This window comes from Lampetra fluviatilis, chromosome 33 (assembly GCF_964198595.1).
Source record: "Lampetra fluviatilis chromosome 33, kcLamFluv1.1, whole genome shotgun sequence".
NCBI lineage: Eukaryota > Metazoa > Chordata > Hyperoartia > Petromyzontiformes > Petromyzontidae > Lampetra > Lampetra fluviatilis.
The window spans coordinates 8092035-8108923 of NC_136307.1; the positions used below are offsets into that span (position 1 = coordinate 8092035).

The 16889-nt window shown below is 39.7% G+C and overlaps 1 protein-coding gene across 11 annotated transcripts in view; it reads left to right on the forward strand.

Moving 5' to 3' along the window:
• Nucleotides 1-16889, forward strand: part of LOC144944023 (neurexin-1-like) — a 389198-nt gene that overhangs the window by 322151 nt on the left and 50158 nt on the right. For 6 of the 11 annotated variants that reach the window (XR_013639554.1, XM_078872018.1, XM_078872025.1 and 3 more), the window contains 2 exons: nucleotides 11458-11547; nucleotides 13526-13845. Coding sequence is in view for 10 of the 11 variants with exons in the window: in XM_078872018.1 (XP_078728144.1) it covers nucleotides 11458-11547; nucleotides 13526-13845 (410 nt within the window). In the remaining variant the exon portion in view is untranslated. The remainder of the gene's footprint in view (nucleotides 1-11457; nucleotides 11548-13525; nucleotides 13846-16889) is intronic. The other 5 variants (XM_078872022.1, XM_078872027.1, XM_078872024.1 and 2 more) reach the window with 2 other exon arrangements.

Here is a 16889-nt window from a genome sequence, read left to right on the forward strand (position 1 = left end):
GGTCCCGCCAAGTTTACGGTGTTTAAAAGGTCAAAGTTGCGGGCCTTGCAAATTGCTTTCTCACGCCACTGCTGGTGGAAGGGCCTCCGCTAGAGCCACACTCTGTGTAGGGTATTTGGTCGACTCTTCCATGTTGGCCAGGCGTGTCAGAAGGAGCAGGCATGCCCACACTTTTACCCCACCACGCGCAGCCTGCCACTCCGGAAGATGAAATCGAACTCTGGATTGAAAAGCCAGTGTTGCAAACCTTGCGATGTGTTCGCTGGAGATTTATTTAAAATCTTATGTTCACCATGTGCAGAAGCAGTTCCCTCTAACACCTCGCGAGCAATATGCGTTTTGTATGAATGGCAAAACCTTTACCCTTCGCGATAAATAAATCAAAATAAGTAATAAATAATAAATACAATTTACGCCCTTGGCCCCTTAATTTATGAAGTCATAAAAAAAATCCCCCCGATTCCAATTTATTGGTCTGTTCAGACATTGAGAAATGTGGTTTTCCTTTTTCCGTTGGCCCGCTTTTGTTAACATATCACATTCAAATCCAATCTTCTTTCAGGCCCAGATAATAGTTTTGCAAGAATGACTTACATTTTGTTTATTCATTTGGAAGTAGATTTCATAAATAAATAACGACCTTGGCGACAATGACCCCCAGCCTCGAACTCGGGTGTGCCCACAATTCCTCTTCCGCTTTGCCGGGTAAACAAAATGGCTTTTTGAAACAGATAATACTGGGTTAGATTGCTCTCACCTGTAATCTGGCCTTGCGGGGACCGCAGTTGCTGGATTTGTCGAGAATGGGAGCATTGCAGGTCTGCAGTTACAGTTTCACGCATATATCTACATATAACAATGTTTCTGATAGCCGTGCCGGCTCAGACACACACACAGGAACGTGATAAGCTTTCACCTTCTATGCAGCGCCGATAAGGGTCACAAGCATTTTCTTGTTATCCATCTCAACCATGAAATGCACTTCGCGCGTCGAGCAAGGCATTATTATTTTTATTATTGGGGAGAAAAAAGCGGTGTGAAACGACGGTGGCATAAAATGTTGGAAATAACAGAGATAGGGAATCATCGCGAGCGTGAATGCATGCTTGGCAGAGGTGGGGGCCCGCAGCCCACAGCGGTCTGGGTTTATACACCACATGAGGAATTGTGCATGACCCAGTTTCTGATCCACCGCTGCAGACAGCGCTGTTCTCTCAACGCAGGGCATTTTTATTTCATTTCTGCCCTGACGAGAATTCCCCGCATCTCGCCACATCTCCCTCGAATAAGAGATGGTGCATCGAAACCGAACCTCCAGTAACCTGGACGTAAATAAAGGTGACGGTGGTATCATCGGTGTGCTTAAGCGTGACAAACGCACAAAATATCGGTTATTTGCTTTGGAATGTTCCCAGCACCTGTGTTTGGTACGGTGTTCATAATGAGACAATTTGCTTTAAGGTAAACACACCCGATGAATTGGTACGTTACAAACAGCTTTAATTAGCTGAGCTCCTTTTCTTCCCTCCAGGTGAACGCGCTCCCAAACCACACGGTGCTTGTAAAAACAACTCACAGTAAAGGAATAGTAATCTGCAATGTGACCTCATTTTAACGTCTCATTTTACCACCTGGAGCAATTCATATTAGATGGAAGTCAAACGAAGGCAGTGTTGTTTTTTTTATTGCGGTAGGTCTCCCATAGGCACTTAACCCATTCACCTTCCTTTTTTTTCCTTCAAAATGTCACTTATGCTAAATCGCTTAAGGACAGTTTTTAAATGACAATGAGCTCATTTTAACGCGATGGGTTTTTTTCACCAGTGTCCCAAGGCCACGTTTTTATTTACTGCGATCGGCTGCCCGTCGGATTTCGTTCCAATAAACATTTAAAGATCGCGATAGCATTCACGCCGATCCACCGTTCAGTACATATTGGACTGGTAGGCGCAACAGTTAAACATGGGGAAAACGTTACCGTAGCAGTGGGTGTCCGCACGTGCCTTAAACGTATGGTTTAATAAGAAGGCCACATGCTGGAAAGTAATTGCTTATGGCTCGAAAAAATATTGATGAGCTAATTCTCTTGACAATCAGTGCCCGCATGCTCGGAATGACGTGTCCTAGGATTTGCTACATTTTGGTTGTCGAATAAATGTATCGGCCCTCGACAATCATGAAACAAATTGAATCATTGGGCGACAGCTCTTTTCATGAAAACAAAAGTACAAAGTGAGCTGCTTTAAAATAGTAAGAAGTGGCTTATTGGCAAGTCTTAAAAGCAAAGTTTAGATTGAAAATAAATTCATAAGGATAAATTGTGCCTGAAGCATGCATATGATAATTAACAACATACGTTCATTAACAGATGGTACGAAGTAATTGGCTACTGAGGCTTGCCAAGAATTGGAATACAATATATCATACTGTACTGCTCTTTATCAAAAACCTGATGTAGCTATTCCTGTATACATTCATACCCATTTCCTAATGAGCAATCTGAGTTCCAATTTTGTGAAAATATCTTGGCCAAACCAGCAAAAGTCGGCTTTAATCTAAAATAGACTCTTAAATAGGCTTTGGCTCCTCAGGGCCACGATAACAACATTAATCACAGAGTGCAATGAATATAAGTGCAGAATTCGTTTTATGGAAATTGTTGTCTCAGTAAAATCAGGCTCAATTGTATCATTGCCATGGTTGATGAGTCTAGACTGATTACTGTCTCAGCACAGAAACAAATGAAAAATCAACTAATCGTTCACTATTCAGTTTTTATTTTGTATAATTCGTCAGAACTTGGCCAATCAGTGTTTGGCGTGCTTGATTTAAATTTCATTTCAGCGCAAAAATCAGTGGATTTAAAAATGTAGGTATACAGTAAGTCATACGTATAGCTAAATTACTATTGGTCGAATAACAATGGCTGTAATGTCTGATTTTTTTACGTAATTTTTTTTCTTTCATAACCCCAATTATTAAACTATGCTTCCTGAAAACGTGCTGAATGAAGTCACTTGCAAATAAGAAGTGAGTTAAGAGTTTGAAAACACTATTGGCCTTGTTCCGTTGTAAACAAGCAAGTTTATTTTCCACATTTCACTAGGCCCCTTCTTTATTGTTCCTCTTCATAAATGCAGAGATCTATTGTTACAGCAGAAGCCATTGAAATGATCACCAACAATTGATGTCCATGGTGCCATACGCCGATGAATCTCTTCTTTCGCTGTAATGTTTACGAATGGTAATTATTTCTAATGAACCAGATGTGCGATCAACTCAACTGCTGATAGCCACATAACAAGCAAGTGACATTACAGTCCTTTCTCCAAGCAACACATTGCATTGATTTTTTGGGAGGAAAAAAAATAACAAGTTTAATGGATCGTAAATCAATGATGGCAAGGCATGATATCTGTCCATTGTGTGACTTTTAGGGTCATGCTGAATAGTCCCAATTGTCTCAGACATGTGGCTGACATGTCCCGAGCTGAAAGAGAGGGAATAAACACAGAGTGGGTAGGACATTGAGTTCAGTTGTAAGTCGCTTGAGTTCATCATGAAAAAAACCACAATTTTATAAAATGGCCATTCATTACATCGGCTCTGGCTATACCAGTGCTCAGTTTATTGTGGATTGAATGCCCTGCACAGTTGATGCATTGCACAAATAATATAAATGTAAAAAAAACTATAGTCATTTTCAATGGCACATTGGTGCAGATGGGATAAAATATTGCACGTTGAGGAATTGTGTCAAGCACATCACTGGCAGAGTTGCATTGCAGGATTGAGAGAGATAGTGGTAGATAAGTGAGGCTTTTATCCAGCCGTGGATTTACAAAGAGATGTGAAAAAATATAACGATTATGATTACAATGCAATTTCAATTTACGAAGCATCTATATGCAACCACATATAAAACCCCCGTACAGGTAGGAAAACACGTGCATTATACATGATCAATGAAAGTACTGGGGAACATACTTTCTGTGCTGAATAGGACACGTAGATTGATGGAAACGGTCAGTCATAGACAGAGGAGAAAAGAAAGGTCTTAAGTCTGGATTTGAACAGAGAGATGGAGTCACCCATGTGCATTCGCACGCTTGGCTACGTATGGTGCGAAGGAAGTTCAACATACATGCATAAGGGAATTCCTGACAGTGGGAACAGCAGGCAAGAAGAGGTTGGTGAAGGCCTATATGATTGTCTCAGCTGCATTGTGGGGCAAGGAAGTGATGGATTAGGGAGATGTGGTGGTGACGGTTGGAGGTCCTGCTGGATTAAGAATATCACGGAGATTTGAGATGTTAGTTATTGATGTCTTCGTTTAGGAGTTGAGAGAAGCTCTGTAACCTTCTGATTTACTATTGCACCATTGTCTGTGTTTTTGTCAGAGCCTCTTCATTTATTTCTGTTATTTAGAAACACTGTGGATGTCCATGAATGTCTGCATGAAGCAATATGGAAAAGTTTACGATTGACTACATTTTTAGATGAAAGCTAGATATCATCAAAACCTTGTTAGCTTTACTTATTATTTTTAGGGAAAACTGTTCATTAATTTGCCTCTCATTGTATGGGACTTAGTAGATAAGTAAAGATTAACTGCTAAGGACTGCAATTTGGCTCACACAATTACACATCCCTCGTTTATTGTAACATAATGAGGCCACAATAGCTTTTGTCCATTACTTTTGATTCGGCCTTGCGTGTGTTTTTTTCTCTCTCCATAGGGGTGGCGAGATCTTAATTCCCTCATCTGGTACGCAGGAGGTCGTGGGTTCAATCCCGACCTTGACGCCTGCTGTATATTTGGACTTTGCAGTGTCTCTCTTCCCATGGTCGCCTGGATTTTTCTCAGGGTCCTCTGGTTTTTCCCTCCACATTTAGAATCGTGCGTTTAGGGTATTTGACTGCTGTACATTTCCACGTGATAATCCACTTTGTTGAGCTATCATTTGTGTCCAGGTTGACTCTGACAAAGAGCTATGCAGCTCAGTGGACCTTCCCTGGTAAAAAAAAATTGTTTTTAAGTTTAACTTTATTATAAAAGAGCACACATATGCAATATAAGCAAAACAAATAATGGCGATTTTTTTTTTATTCACATTACATTTTTTTCTGATCCATATGTCTCGCTAGGTTTTATTTATATTAACTGTTCACATTGGCTTTCATCCACCTATTTATTTCATAATGTTGACCCCACGTTGCATCTTGAGTAACTGCCCTAGGTACACACGCTCCGATGTGTTTTTTAAAGTTATCTTCCTCTGGCAGTTTACCAGCAGTTGTTTCGTGAAATTTTTGGACAAAAGCTAAAAAATGCAGAGAGGTGCACGCCGAGAGAGAGAGGAAGAGCAACATGTAGAATAGAGAAAATACACAAGTTTGAGATTTCATTCATTTAACATTTAGTAACTCTTAAACGAGCTTGGGCATAAATCATCGCTCTAAGGGATGTTGGTCACGGTGGTGAAGACTTAACGATGGAGAAGAAGTCAGGTCATTAGCCGCAGAGGTGGGGCGATGAAATCGGCGTGTTGATGGTGAGCGATAGCGGCCCTTTGGAGAGGTCCTTTATCCAGCAGTTGACAGAGCATGGCTAACGATCGATGATGATGATGATGATGACATCCAAAATTGAATTTTAGTATCCGAATATAGGTGACGTATATGAAAGTTTATACAAGTGTCGTTGTGCATGTGCAGGATCACCAGCTGACAGGCGATGATTTGAGTCAAACAGCTGGTAGGCACGGCGGAGAGCAGTCATGGTAAATGTTTTGGAGCTGTGGCGTAATTGTAAAGCCCTTCACTCACCGATCACGTTTACGCTCAGCAAGAGGGCGCATGAAGCAAGACAAAACGTCTTCCCATCAGCCCATGGCACAGGATAAATGTTCCAGACACTTGACCATGCGTAAAATTGCAAAAGACGCCTCGTGACACTTGTCTGATCCTAATAGTCCACCAAGTCACCGTTAATCACTCTTAGGAAGAAGAAAAAAAACGTGTCATCGCATTTGACAGGTCAACTTTTGAATTCATATGTCGAAATAAATAAGGAGAATTTGATTCATTTAATTTTTTGGTTCGATTTTCAGGAGTCGGTTTTTTTGTTTTGTATTGTTCCGGCATGGAGCAGAGCTGTGATGTATGGACACACAGAGGGAGCTGTGGGGAGGGCGTGCGTATGCGTCAGTGAATAACGGTGAATGTGTTTTCTCACCATGTCCTTGTCGATACCAAAAACAACAACAACAACAAGGATTTGTTTAAGCTGCACAAACCCTCCACCTTGCGATGGTCGTAGTAAATGGTGACCTAAAAAAATGTGCTCTTAGCAAATGCACTCACATGCTGCGTGTACAATAATATTCGTATGCATGTTATATATTTTTTTTTTTAAGGGAGGGTGGGGATTCTTTATACGGATGGAAATATGTGTTTAAAGGACAAATAGTCAAAACCTTGTGGTGAGATCAAAATGTATTCCATTTCAAGTTGACCCTGAACGCTTGCATGATGAAAACATATATATCAAGTTTTCATAATACATACATTACTGAAAACAATAGGTGGCATTTGTCTTGAAAAAATGTAAAGGCATTTCCTCCAGCTTTGAGAGACATGTAACATGAATGTTATGGTATTAAGAAAGCTGGCGATTATAACTGGGTTCTCAAGTGTAATTAGTTAATGGTCTTAGCCCAGTCACCAATGACTGCACAAAAAAAGCCATCACATTATATTCGGGTTTGCACTTAATTTGTCTGCATTTCAGCACTGACAATGAAAATATCGCTTTGACCACCATGTGCAGAATGGGTGCAAACGTGCTGCATGTGGCGCAGAGGTCACTCGGAGGGATCTCAGAGATAGCGCTGTGATATCCACTTGTGTAGACCCGTTCTTTAATGCGTAGGGTTGCACTGCCCTTTGAGAGATCCGAATGGATACTTTGTCTCATTGCATGACACCGATAGTGCAATCTGGATGAAAATTACAAAAAAATTGACCACGAAATGAAAATAGAAAAGAACACCACCTTAGATCATATCCAAAAGGATTGGGGGTTTTAATTTTAGTCAGCCAAACGCAACGAGGAGAGCTATACGGTTCAAGAAAGCGAACTCTCAAAGTAAAAAATGTCTTTAGTGGCCATCATGAGTGCAAGTCCACCAGGCAACACACGCACAGGAATGGGCGATCTTAAGGCCACGGTTTATTCCAGGCTCAGCTGCGCTCGCCTCAGATTTTAATAACATATTTCACAGGTTGTTGGCTTTAAAGGGCAGCTTTCAATGAAAAGGGATAAAAAAAAATAGTTAGCACGATGATCATGGCAGCAGCCCGTAGCACGTGTGGCTACACGTGCTATGCTTTTTGTGTTTGATTATAGAACAATTGGTGAAATGTTTTTGTTCCACTAAAAACTCCTGAAAAATTAGTCTTTTCGCCTCAGTGTGACTTTCCTGGCTAGATGAAGAAATGGAGACTGAAATAATTGTCGTCATACTTGATTGGCAGGGGTGCATGAGTGCCAACAACACTGGACATATCTGTAAACGACACTTCCCTGTGTGCTCCGATCAAGGGCCACCGCACCACAGTTGTGCCCACATTCTTTGGTCTTTCGGTAAAGTCACGTTGATAGGTTCAAAGAAAATAACAATAAAAAATAACAAGTCGAGATTTCGTTGTGCCTATTATACATTGGTTTACCTTTCAGGGCAGGTGTTGACAAATGCGTTGAAACTTTCTGATCGTAAAACAGCGTGCTTGTAAGTCTGCAGAGATTAAAGTTTGATTTAGTTTTTGATGTAACCACTTTGAAGGGTCATGCATAAATTTAATAAAACATAGCTTAACATTCCAATACACCTCATGCAGTGTCATTTAACAAACTATAATGCACATTCGGAATATTACTTGTTAACTAACAATGTCTTTTTTTTTAATTAGAAATATGTTTTTATACCAAACTGTTATTTTTTTTTCAATCGCTGATAGTCTGCTTCAAAAGCCAGGCGGCCATTTTGTCCTTGTCACATGCGTTTTGATTGAACGCACTTTTATTAAGGAGACCATTTGTTTTTGCCAAATGGGCCATTCATATAAACTCCTAAGACTATGATATTTTTTTTATGAACGCACACAAAGATGTAATTACATTCAGACACGCACACAAGCATGAAAATACATGCACACACCGTCATATATACGCATGCACACTTTACTTGTTCGGGCCGTTTTAAAGATTATAACATTTGCATATTTTCCTCTCCGTAAAATAGATTTCCCTACTGCAGTTACTTAACTACTGTGTGCACTGTTAACTATTACTTTGTCAAATTACTGCACAATTGTATACGAAACTTTCCTGAAGTGTCTGCAACATATTATGTAGGCAATTGATTTAAACATTTTTTTTTGTCGCTGATACTTGACCGTGATTAAATAGCCTCTAAAACTTTAATATTCAGAGTGCCGACTAATTCACTGAATTAAGAAGCCTCAATTTAATACATTGTGTAAATATACCTTCAACTGTGGGTACTCCCTCCTCTTCCGAGACGTCTGGCCAGTGAGGAAGAGTAGGCCAAATTACCCCCGAGAGGGGCTCTCAGAACTTTTTCTGGCGGAGGCCCATCTGTCATCAGTGGCGTGAACAGGGCATTATGGGGGCTGCACTTTCACATTTACCTACACGATACATTGGCTCCTGAAGCTGAGGATGAGGGTTATAATGTAACCAACATTGCAGCCTTGATAATTCAGTACAAAGTAAATATCGCTCCAATCAAGTTTTTGTACATGTAAATGTTATATTCTCGACAAAAACATCAAAGAATGGTCGTTATTGATGTTGCATATTTACAAGCAATTATTTTATCTTCATTTTCCTTCCAACATGAACAATCTTCCACTCCGGCCTAATCTGTCTTTGAAATAAAAGTTATTACGACATACCCAGTGGCAGTCATAAACTTAATGTCTTAGGCTCAGCAGATGCAAGTTAAAAACATGCTAATCAACACTGCTAACCATAAAAAAAATTATAATTGTATTTTTTTTTAGCTCCAAGAATTACAAACTGAGCAAAGCTTGTGGCTTAAGGCCAGTAAGAATTTTAATTAATATTCAAAAATGACATTTTCAATCCCTATTGAATAACATGCCTGAACATTTTCTCTTCCATGTCTTCATTTATAGTGTTTATGGTAGGCTCAGGAAACAAGCAAATATGTATTGCACATTATAAGCCAAATGTAAAGTGCAGCCCAGAATATTCCACTTTCGATTTTAATTTAAAAAAAAAATATCACATTAGCAACGTGTAAGCATCATTTTTAGAAAAATTGTTTTAGAAAGCATTTTGACAGTTTGATTACCATTAATAATGTACAGACCTTTGGCAAGCTACTGTTGGATGAAGGCTTCGCCATGCAGTTTCGATCATGGGGACTGTTTGACCATACTTCACTACGCTGGTCAGTAAAGGTCGTTGACATTGGGGGTCAGGACCGATACTGATCATATCACTCACTAATGATGGTAGCCTTGGCCCATGAATCGAACTCGGGTCGTCGTGATTAAAAGTGCAAATGTGCAAACTATTGCACCATCACTCCACCCCAAAGATATAAAAAGTAATTTATCATAGTTTTCAGAAGTATTTTGATGAATAGCATACATTTCTATTGCATATAATTTCCTTTAATATACAGAGAGTCATGAAGATTTTTAGATTTGAAGCTTTCGTGACTGCAAGGATTCATACTCTCAGGTTTTTTCGGTAAAGTCACGTAGGTAAAAATAAATAATACTAATAATAGAAATAAAATAAAAAATCACATTATTTTATTTATATTATTTTTATTATTTATTCTTACCTACGTGACTTTACCGAAAAAACCTAAGAGTATGAAGCTTTTTCCAGTAAATTAATCATTTAGAGCATTTGCCCAAGGTGGTACAATGATAGTATTACAACGGCAGTCTGTGTTGAGGTTTGATAGCTATCCCCTCGTATGTGTGGTTTTTCTCCAGGTACGCTGTTTTCTACCCACACTTCCAGTGAAAAGGGAATTAGCCAAACATTTCAAAACATTACAAGCGGCAGTTGAAACAATGGTGCAAGTTTCTTAAACTCCACCGCCTTTGTCCATCTAGTAGTGTAAATGGGTTACACCGCAGTTAGTCAAAGAGAAGAAGGTTGCCTATTTTGGGGTGAACGTATGGGGACTCCAATATGTTCTAAGACGTCTGGCCAGCATGGAAGAGTAGGCCAAATACCCACTAGAAGGGGCCTCTTGAGTTCCCTCTAGTGGAGGCCCATCCGTTAACAGTGGCTTGAGCAAGCAATTGCAGGGCTGCCCCTTGACCTCTCTTGCCCTGATCAGCTGATGAAATATCCTCATTCAAGCCCCCACGTTTAAAGTCTGTCCTAGGCTGCCACTGGTCTCTCTCTCTGCAGCCTTAGTGTGTCCCTTCAGTTACGGTTAAATGTATTTAGTAAAATGTATCATCAATAAAGGGGTGAAGATGTAGCAGTCCTCAAGTAAACAAATAATCTGTTAATGTTTTCTCGCCATGCATCATTATTGCAGGAGTGTTTACATTGTGAAGTGTATGGAAATGTTATTGTGATGAACATCAATGTGTAATACATTAACATTCGCGCCAGCGTCCATGACTCACAGAACTCGATAAGCACATTTTTAGCAAATACTACGAGGACGTTCCTAAATAAATAATAACAGATCAAATAACATTTTACAATGCCTTAACATGTTGCAGAGGATTGTGTAATCCACAAACTGGCTGTTTGGTATATTGACTTTGCACGGCATATTTTATTTTGAGTTGTGCTCATGTTGAAAGTGCTCTTTAACTTCAAAGTAAATGGTTTAACTCGTAGATTAAACGGGCACCGTGCATCTGTGTTACTTTTAATTTGAAAAGTGTATAAGGTCTCTAAAATGTCAAATGTTTAAGCCTTTTTTATTAATACGTGCTCTGTCGTGATGTTTCATGTAAACAATTGTTTGTAACGCTGAACTTGTCAAAAAAAATCCCTTTGTTCTTGAAGCGAAGAAAAACAGAAAGGTTGTAGAAAGAACAATAATAAAACATTCTTCTAAACAGAATTAACGATTCGATAAAAAATATATATAAAATGGCAGAATGCTGTTTAAAACTTTAAATAATCAACTAATGTGTGATTCATTCACACGACCCAAAAACATGTTAAATGAACATAAATTTGCCAAAAAAAAGTTCCTCTTCTAAAAATGCCTTAATAACCTGGAGTATCAGACATTAAACATTTTTAAAAGTAATTTTCTATGACCTTTTTGTAAACTTTTAACTCACGTCTTAACCTTTAACCTTTGACATATGTGGTTTTTTTTAACCAATGAAATATGTTTTTAAACTTTAAAGGTAACATTGATAACGAACGCCTGGCGCTCGCCAGGCAGAGAATCCCATATCGGCTCGGCCGAGTAGTTGATGATTGGCTACTCGACAAAGGTAACTCCGCCACCCTAAACATTATAGCTGTAAACATGCATAACTCCTGCTACCCATAACCCTGCCAGATGTAACCGTGTTTAAACATTCACTGACATAAACCTGCTTTTTAAATTATAATGCACCAATGCTCATATGATTAATTGTAAGTCATGCTGAATTTAACGTCGTTGTTTTGGTTTGGATTTTAATTTGTCTTCCAATTCAAGTTGCACACGACAGTGCGTTGTTAATAAGCAATTACTAAAGAGGCTGAATAGATATATAGATGACACACCGTTGAGTTTTAAGCACCTATTAATGGGCCATTATCATGATAAAACGTTCCGATTTTTCAGGCTTTTTGTTAAAGATAAAAATGTTTATTTATACACGTGTCATTTAGTTTACTTCAACTTGTTTGAAATCGTGAACAATTAAAGAGCCATAGCATTTAATAGCTTTTCATTTGTTTTTTTTAATAATATGTACATTTTTTTTATTAACATTTAGGATGCCTACCATAATTTGGCAATTTCAGTTTGTTGATGTCAATTTGTAATATATCCCAATTTAAACTTGGATTAATTGCAAGAGCTTCTATTCATAATGAAACGGTGTGTACACCAATTTAATTTAAACAATTTTTTTTACAAAAAGCTCCTTAAATTGCTCCGTAGTGTATAATTGAACATGATGCTATATTAAAGTAACCTTAATAGAGTCAACAGTGGCAATCACAAACATGCTTATTCAACGATAAAAGCTCTTGTGTTTTCAAGGACTCTCAATATGTAATATTTTAAATGGTAACTAAAACCCAATTGCAAAGTCAATGAAAAGTTTTAAAACTCAACTCTTAACTGGCTTTAAATAGGGTTCTAGCTCAGATGATGAATATCACTACAGCATGACAATATTACGTAAAAAAAATTTGATGAGTTAAAAAATCAAATCGCATTATTCCAATTTTTCTCCCCAGGCAAACAAATACACAGGTGCATTATATCAGATTGGGGCTCATGGAAAATTTACTGATAAGCATCCTATTAGGTTTTTTTCCCAGCCAACTGTGGAAGTCTGATATTTTGCTGCCTGACTTGCCTGTTCCTTAAGGCCAAATAAGTAGCTGTCATATTGGACATAGTGCATTATAACCTGACACTGCTGTGTCATTATTCATTACAGCCTCACAAATTCATGCCACCTTCTTACCCATGAAATGATGCAATAAATTACATCTCATGTACCTCCAAAGATTCATAATCATGTTATTCGTTAGTTTTATATTGAGAAATGTATCCTTAAAGTTACAGTAATTTGTTTAATGAATAAGAATTTTGTAAATTTCGATTTAAAGCTTTCGTGACTGCAGGGATTCATCTTCTTGGTTCTTTCGGTAAAGTCACGTAGAAGGGAAATAATAAAATAATCAAAATAAAACATAATAAAATACAATTCTCACGACGTTTCGGCCACAATGCAAGCAGCCGTCCTCAGGTGAAGAGCAGGTCTGTTGGAAAGACAGCGTCTGAATGAGACGCTGTCTTTCTCTGAATGAGACGCTGTCTTTCAGACGCTGTCTTTCCGACAGACCTGTTCTTCACCTGAGGACGGCTGCTTCCGTTGTGGCCGAAACGTCGTGAGAATTGTATTTTATTATGTTTTATTTTTATTATTTTATTATTTCCCTTCTACGTGACTTTACCGAAAGAACCAAGAAGAAGAATTTTGTAGTTTATGGGTATTTAATTTTGCGCTTTGTAAGAACCAGAGTGTTTGCTCTAAATTATATTTGTAGAATTACTTTTTTTTACTTCCATAAAATGTAAATCATCAAGCGATGATATCGTTCAAAATTCGCGAAGCCCCTGGTTGGATATTGAAGCGACGCTTACGTAACGACGACGAGTAGACCTGAAGCGATGTTTGCAAAGCGTAATCTTGGCGGCCGAATCGCCCGCAACCGCTGACTTGCGCTTGCTCCGCTTCTCCGCAGGGCGCCAGCTGACCATATTCAACAGCCAAGCGACGATAACCATTGGCGGGCAAGACAGAGAGCGCCCCTTCCAGGGCCAGCTCGCGGGCCTCTACTACAATGGCCTCCAGGTGCTCCATTTGACGGCCAAGAACGACCCGAACATCAAGACGCAGGGCAACGTTCGCCTTGTGGGCGACGTGCCCTCCATCCTCAGCACCGAGCCATCGGCCACGGTACGCCCCACCGACCGCTCCATGACCTTCATGGAGATCTCCACAACCATAGCCTCCGCCACCCCTCGGCACAACCGCCCACCCACGCGGGACTCGCTCAGCTCGGTGAGTTCCTTAGGATTGTGCCAAAAACTGTAGCGTGACCTTGTATAAACAAAAAAGTCAAACGTCAAAAGCGATCTCCTGCCGCTCAAATGAGCATGGAGGCATTGGTGCTCATCTCCTCTGTTTGCTGCCCTGCAGAGCCAGTGGTGGAAATTCCACATTCGTATGGCAGCCGGGGGCAAATCTATTTATAGGACAACCACTGTTGACTTCGCCGTAAAAGTGGTACTTATTGTTTATCAATCCTGGAGCGATGGTGGACTGAGTGAACCCCCGAACCAGGATTCGAACTCGAAATCTGTTGATTGCTAGCCGCTCTCGATCTCCCACTGAGCCATCTGACCGGGGGCATCCATCAACTCAAAGAGGGGCGCAAAATAGTCACGGTTAACTGTTAAAGAAAACTTTAAATAAAAGTTTAAATGCGAAACAGAACTAGTAACAATACTATTTGCACGTTTGTCCAGCATGCAATCTGCTCTAGTTCTCACTCCCAATGTATATTTGCGTATGCTGTGATGCTCGCCACTTAATTGTACTCGTTTTTGCATGATGTCCACCCACCTCCAACTATTGCAGACAGCTTGAAAATAAAATTACCTTTGTAGGCATTTAGAGAGGGGAAGTTCAGCCTTCAAAAATGTAACTACTCGTAGCTGTCATTCAGCTAGCCTTATTGTTCAGCACCATAACGCTTGTTATTTCACTGTCATGCAGTCGTCATGTTCTTAACACATCATTTCAGAATTTACCAGAGTGCACATTTGGAAGTGGTCACACTTTGTATTGGGCTCGCATAAAGCTGGCGAACCTAGCCTGCTGTCGTCTACAATCTGGCGTTTATAGTGTCAAAACATAGACATTGGGCAGAGCAGAGGGACAATAATGAAAAACACACAATTGACACCATTGGTCAGAGTGTGTAACCAATTTAATGTCAGTGGGTATCTCCGGTGAGTGTAAAGGGCGAATGTCCTGTGTTTACCCATGAATATTCTTTCAAAGGCATGAGTAGTTTTCAGAAAATGTTGTGTCATTTTGTCCACTATTTTAACCAGAATGCCACTGCCAGGGCCTCACACACACGTACGCTGCCCTGTTTGACGTGGTTGCCTAAAAATAAAACCCGGACAGGGTTGGAGCTCACGGTATTCGATAGAAGATAACCAGATGGCAGCGATGATTATCACGGGCAGCATTCTCTGTTGCGCGTTCGTGATTGCCGGACGTGTTAAGCCTTGCGAGCGTCTCCCCTCCTTAGCTCCTTGCGGTCGTCATTCATTAGGCGCACTCACTAGCTTAAGCGCCACTAGCTTAGTGTACGGCAATGGGTGATTGCTAAAGAAGGCAAAAAACGTTAAAGCCGGTACACCACCCCGCCACACCACGTAGTCCGCCCCGAGTGACACGACAGCTCTCACAACAGGTGAGTGCCATCACGCCACTGAACGCATTTTCGTTCAAATGCGGCGGCTTTTGTTTTGTGGGTCTAAAAGGACACGCGGCTCAAGAAACGCACATTGCGTGGACAGCTTTGACACTGACCCGCGCGCCACTAGATCATTGCACGTGATGTCTGGATTAAGCCCTTTAATAAGGTACTAAAACAAAAAGGCATTTTTAAATGGTATCGGATCTGATAAGCAGTTAACTCGGCACGTGTTTATGGCTATGGCAAATGAAGTAATAAAATGTCCTCCTCTTTTGTGCCAACGTTTAACTTTGATTTAGAGCCGTTTGCTGAACGGAAAACTTTTGAGGACAGCTTCCCTTATACTCTTAGTTTTTTCGGTAAAGTCACGTAGGTAAAAAAATGAAATAAAAATAAAAATAATAAAAATCACGACGTTTCAGAGGCAACACAAGTCTCCGTCATCAGGTGACTTTACCGAAAAAACTAAGAGTATGAAACCTTGCAGTCACGAAAGCTTCAAATCTACAGCTTCCCTTGTTCGTGGCACACGTCTCTTTCACCATTGATTGTGGCGATATAATTTTTACCCCCCATAATACCCTTTTGCCATCTTTCGCTTGAAAACAGCATTATTCATGACGAATGGATATTGTAAGAAGAACTTTTATTTCACCTTCATTGTATTGGTAGTAATTAATTTAGAAACTGCTTGAAACTTTATTAGATTGCTTCACCTTCATCAAAAAAACTTCCTTCTCACGACAATATCTGGGTGTTCATAATGGCATCTTACTTTACACTGAGCTTGACTGAAGATTGTCTGCATCTGTGCAGAAACTTGCACAAATTACTTCTTCTCTCGCAATCAATTCAGGTGAATGGCCCACTTTAAACATCCGCAAATTTCGATGTGAGGCAAAACAAAACGATGAGAAATGTGTTTACTTTGTACGAGTCACTGTAATATGAAGACATGTCTTGTGCCCTCATTGTAAGGTAATTGCTACTTTAATGCAGAGAGGTCGGGTGGAATACGGAAACATGTAAATGCTGCGCTCACAAACATGGGCAGAAGTAGAGCCTCTTAAATGAAGTCGTAAAGAAACAGCAAGGCCTGCACCTACGCTCGGAAAGAAAGACGTTTACATTTAATGTTCATTATGGATTCAATATTTAAATGCTTCAGTGCTCCAGCTTAACGGTTCCATTTATGGCAATTTTGTTCATTTGTTTTGACCTCTAATGTTAGTGCCACTTTGACTTTGTGAGCCTATTGATGATGTGATGGAGATGGTGTCACGTCTTTTTAGAATGCTGTAGTTTGCAGAAGCAATTTTGAGCTTTGGCGCGTGCGTATGTATATAGATATTTAAAAAATACAAAGATCCACCTTGTACCCATTAACAGACTGTTGGTACAAATGCAGTGCTGATGTTGCCTCACCGCAACAGATATTAATTTAATGCTGATTCAACCTAGAATAGGCCCGAGCCCAGTTCAATATTCATTCACCACTATTATTGGTTGTGAGTGGGATTCCAACAAATATATTTTTGTAAATGTGTTGCTAATAATTTCATACATTCAGTGATCTTTTTAAAATGCAATTATTAAACAGTTGAAGGTCATT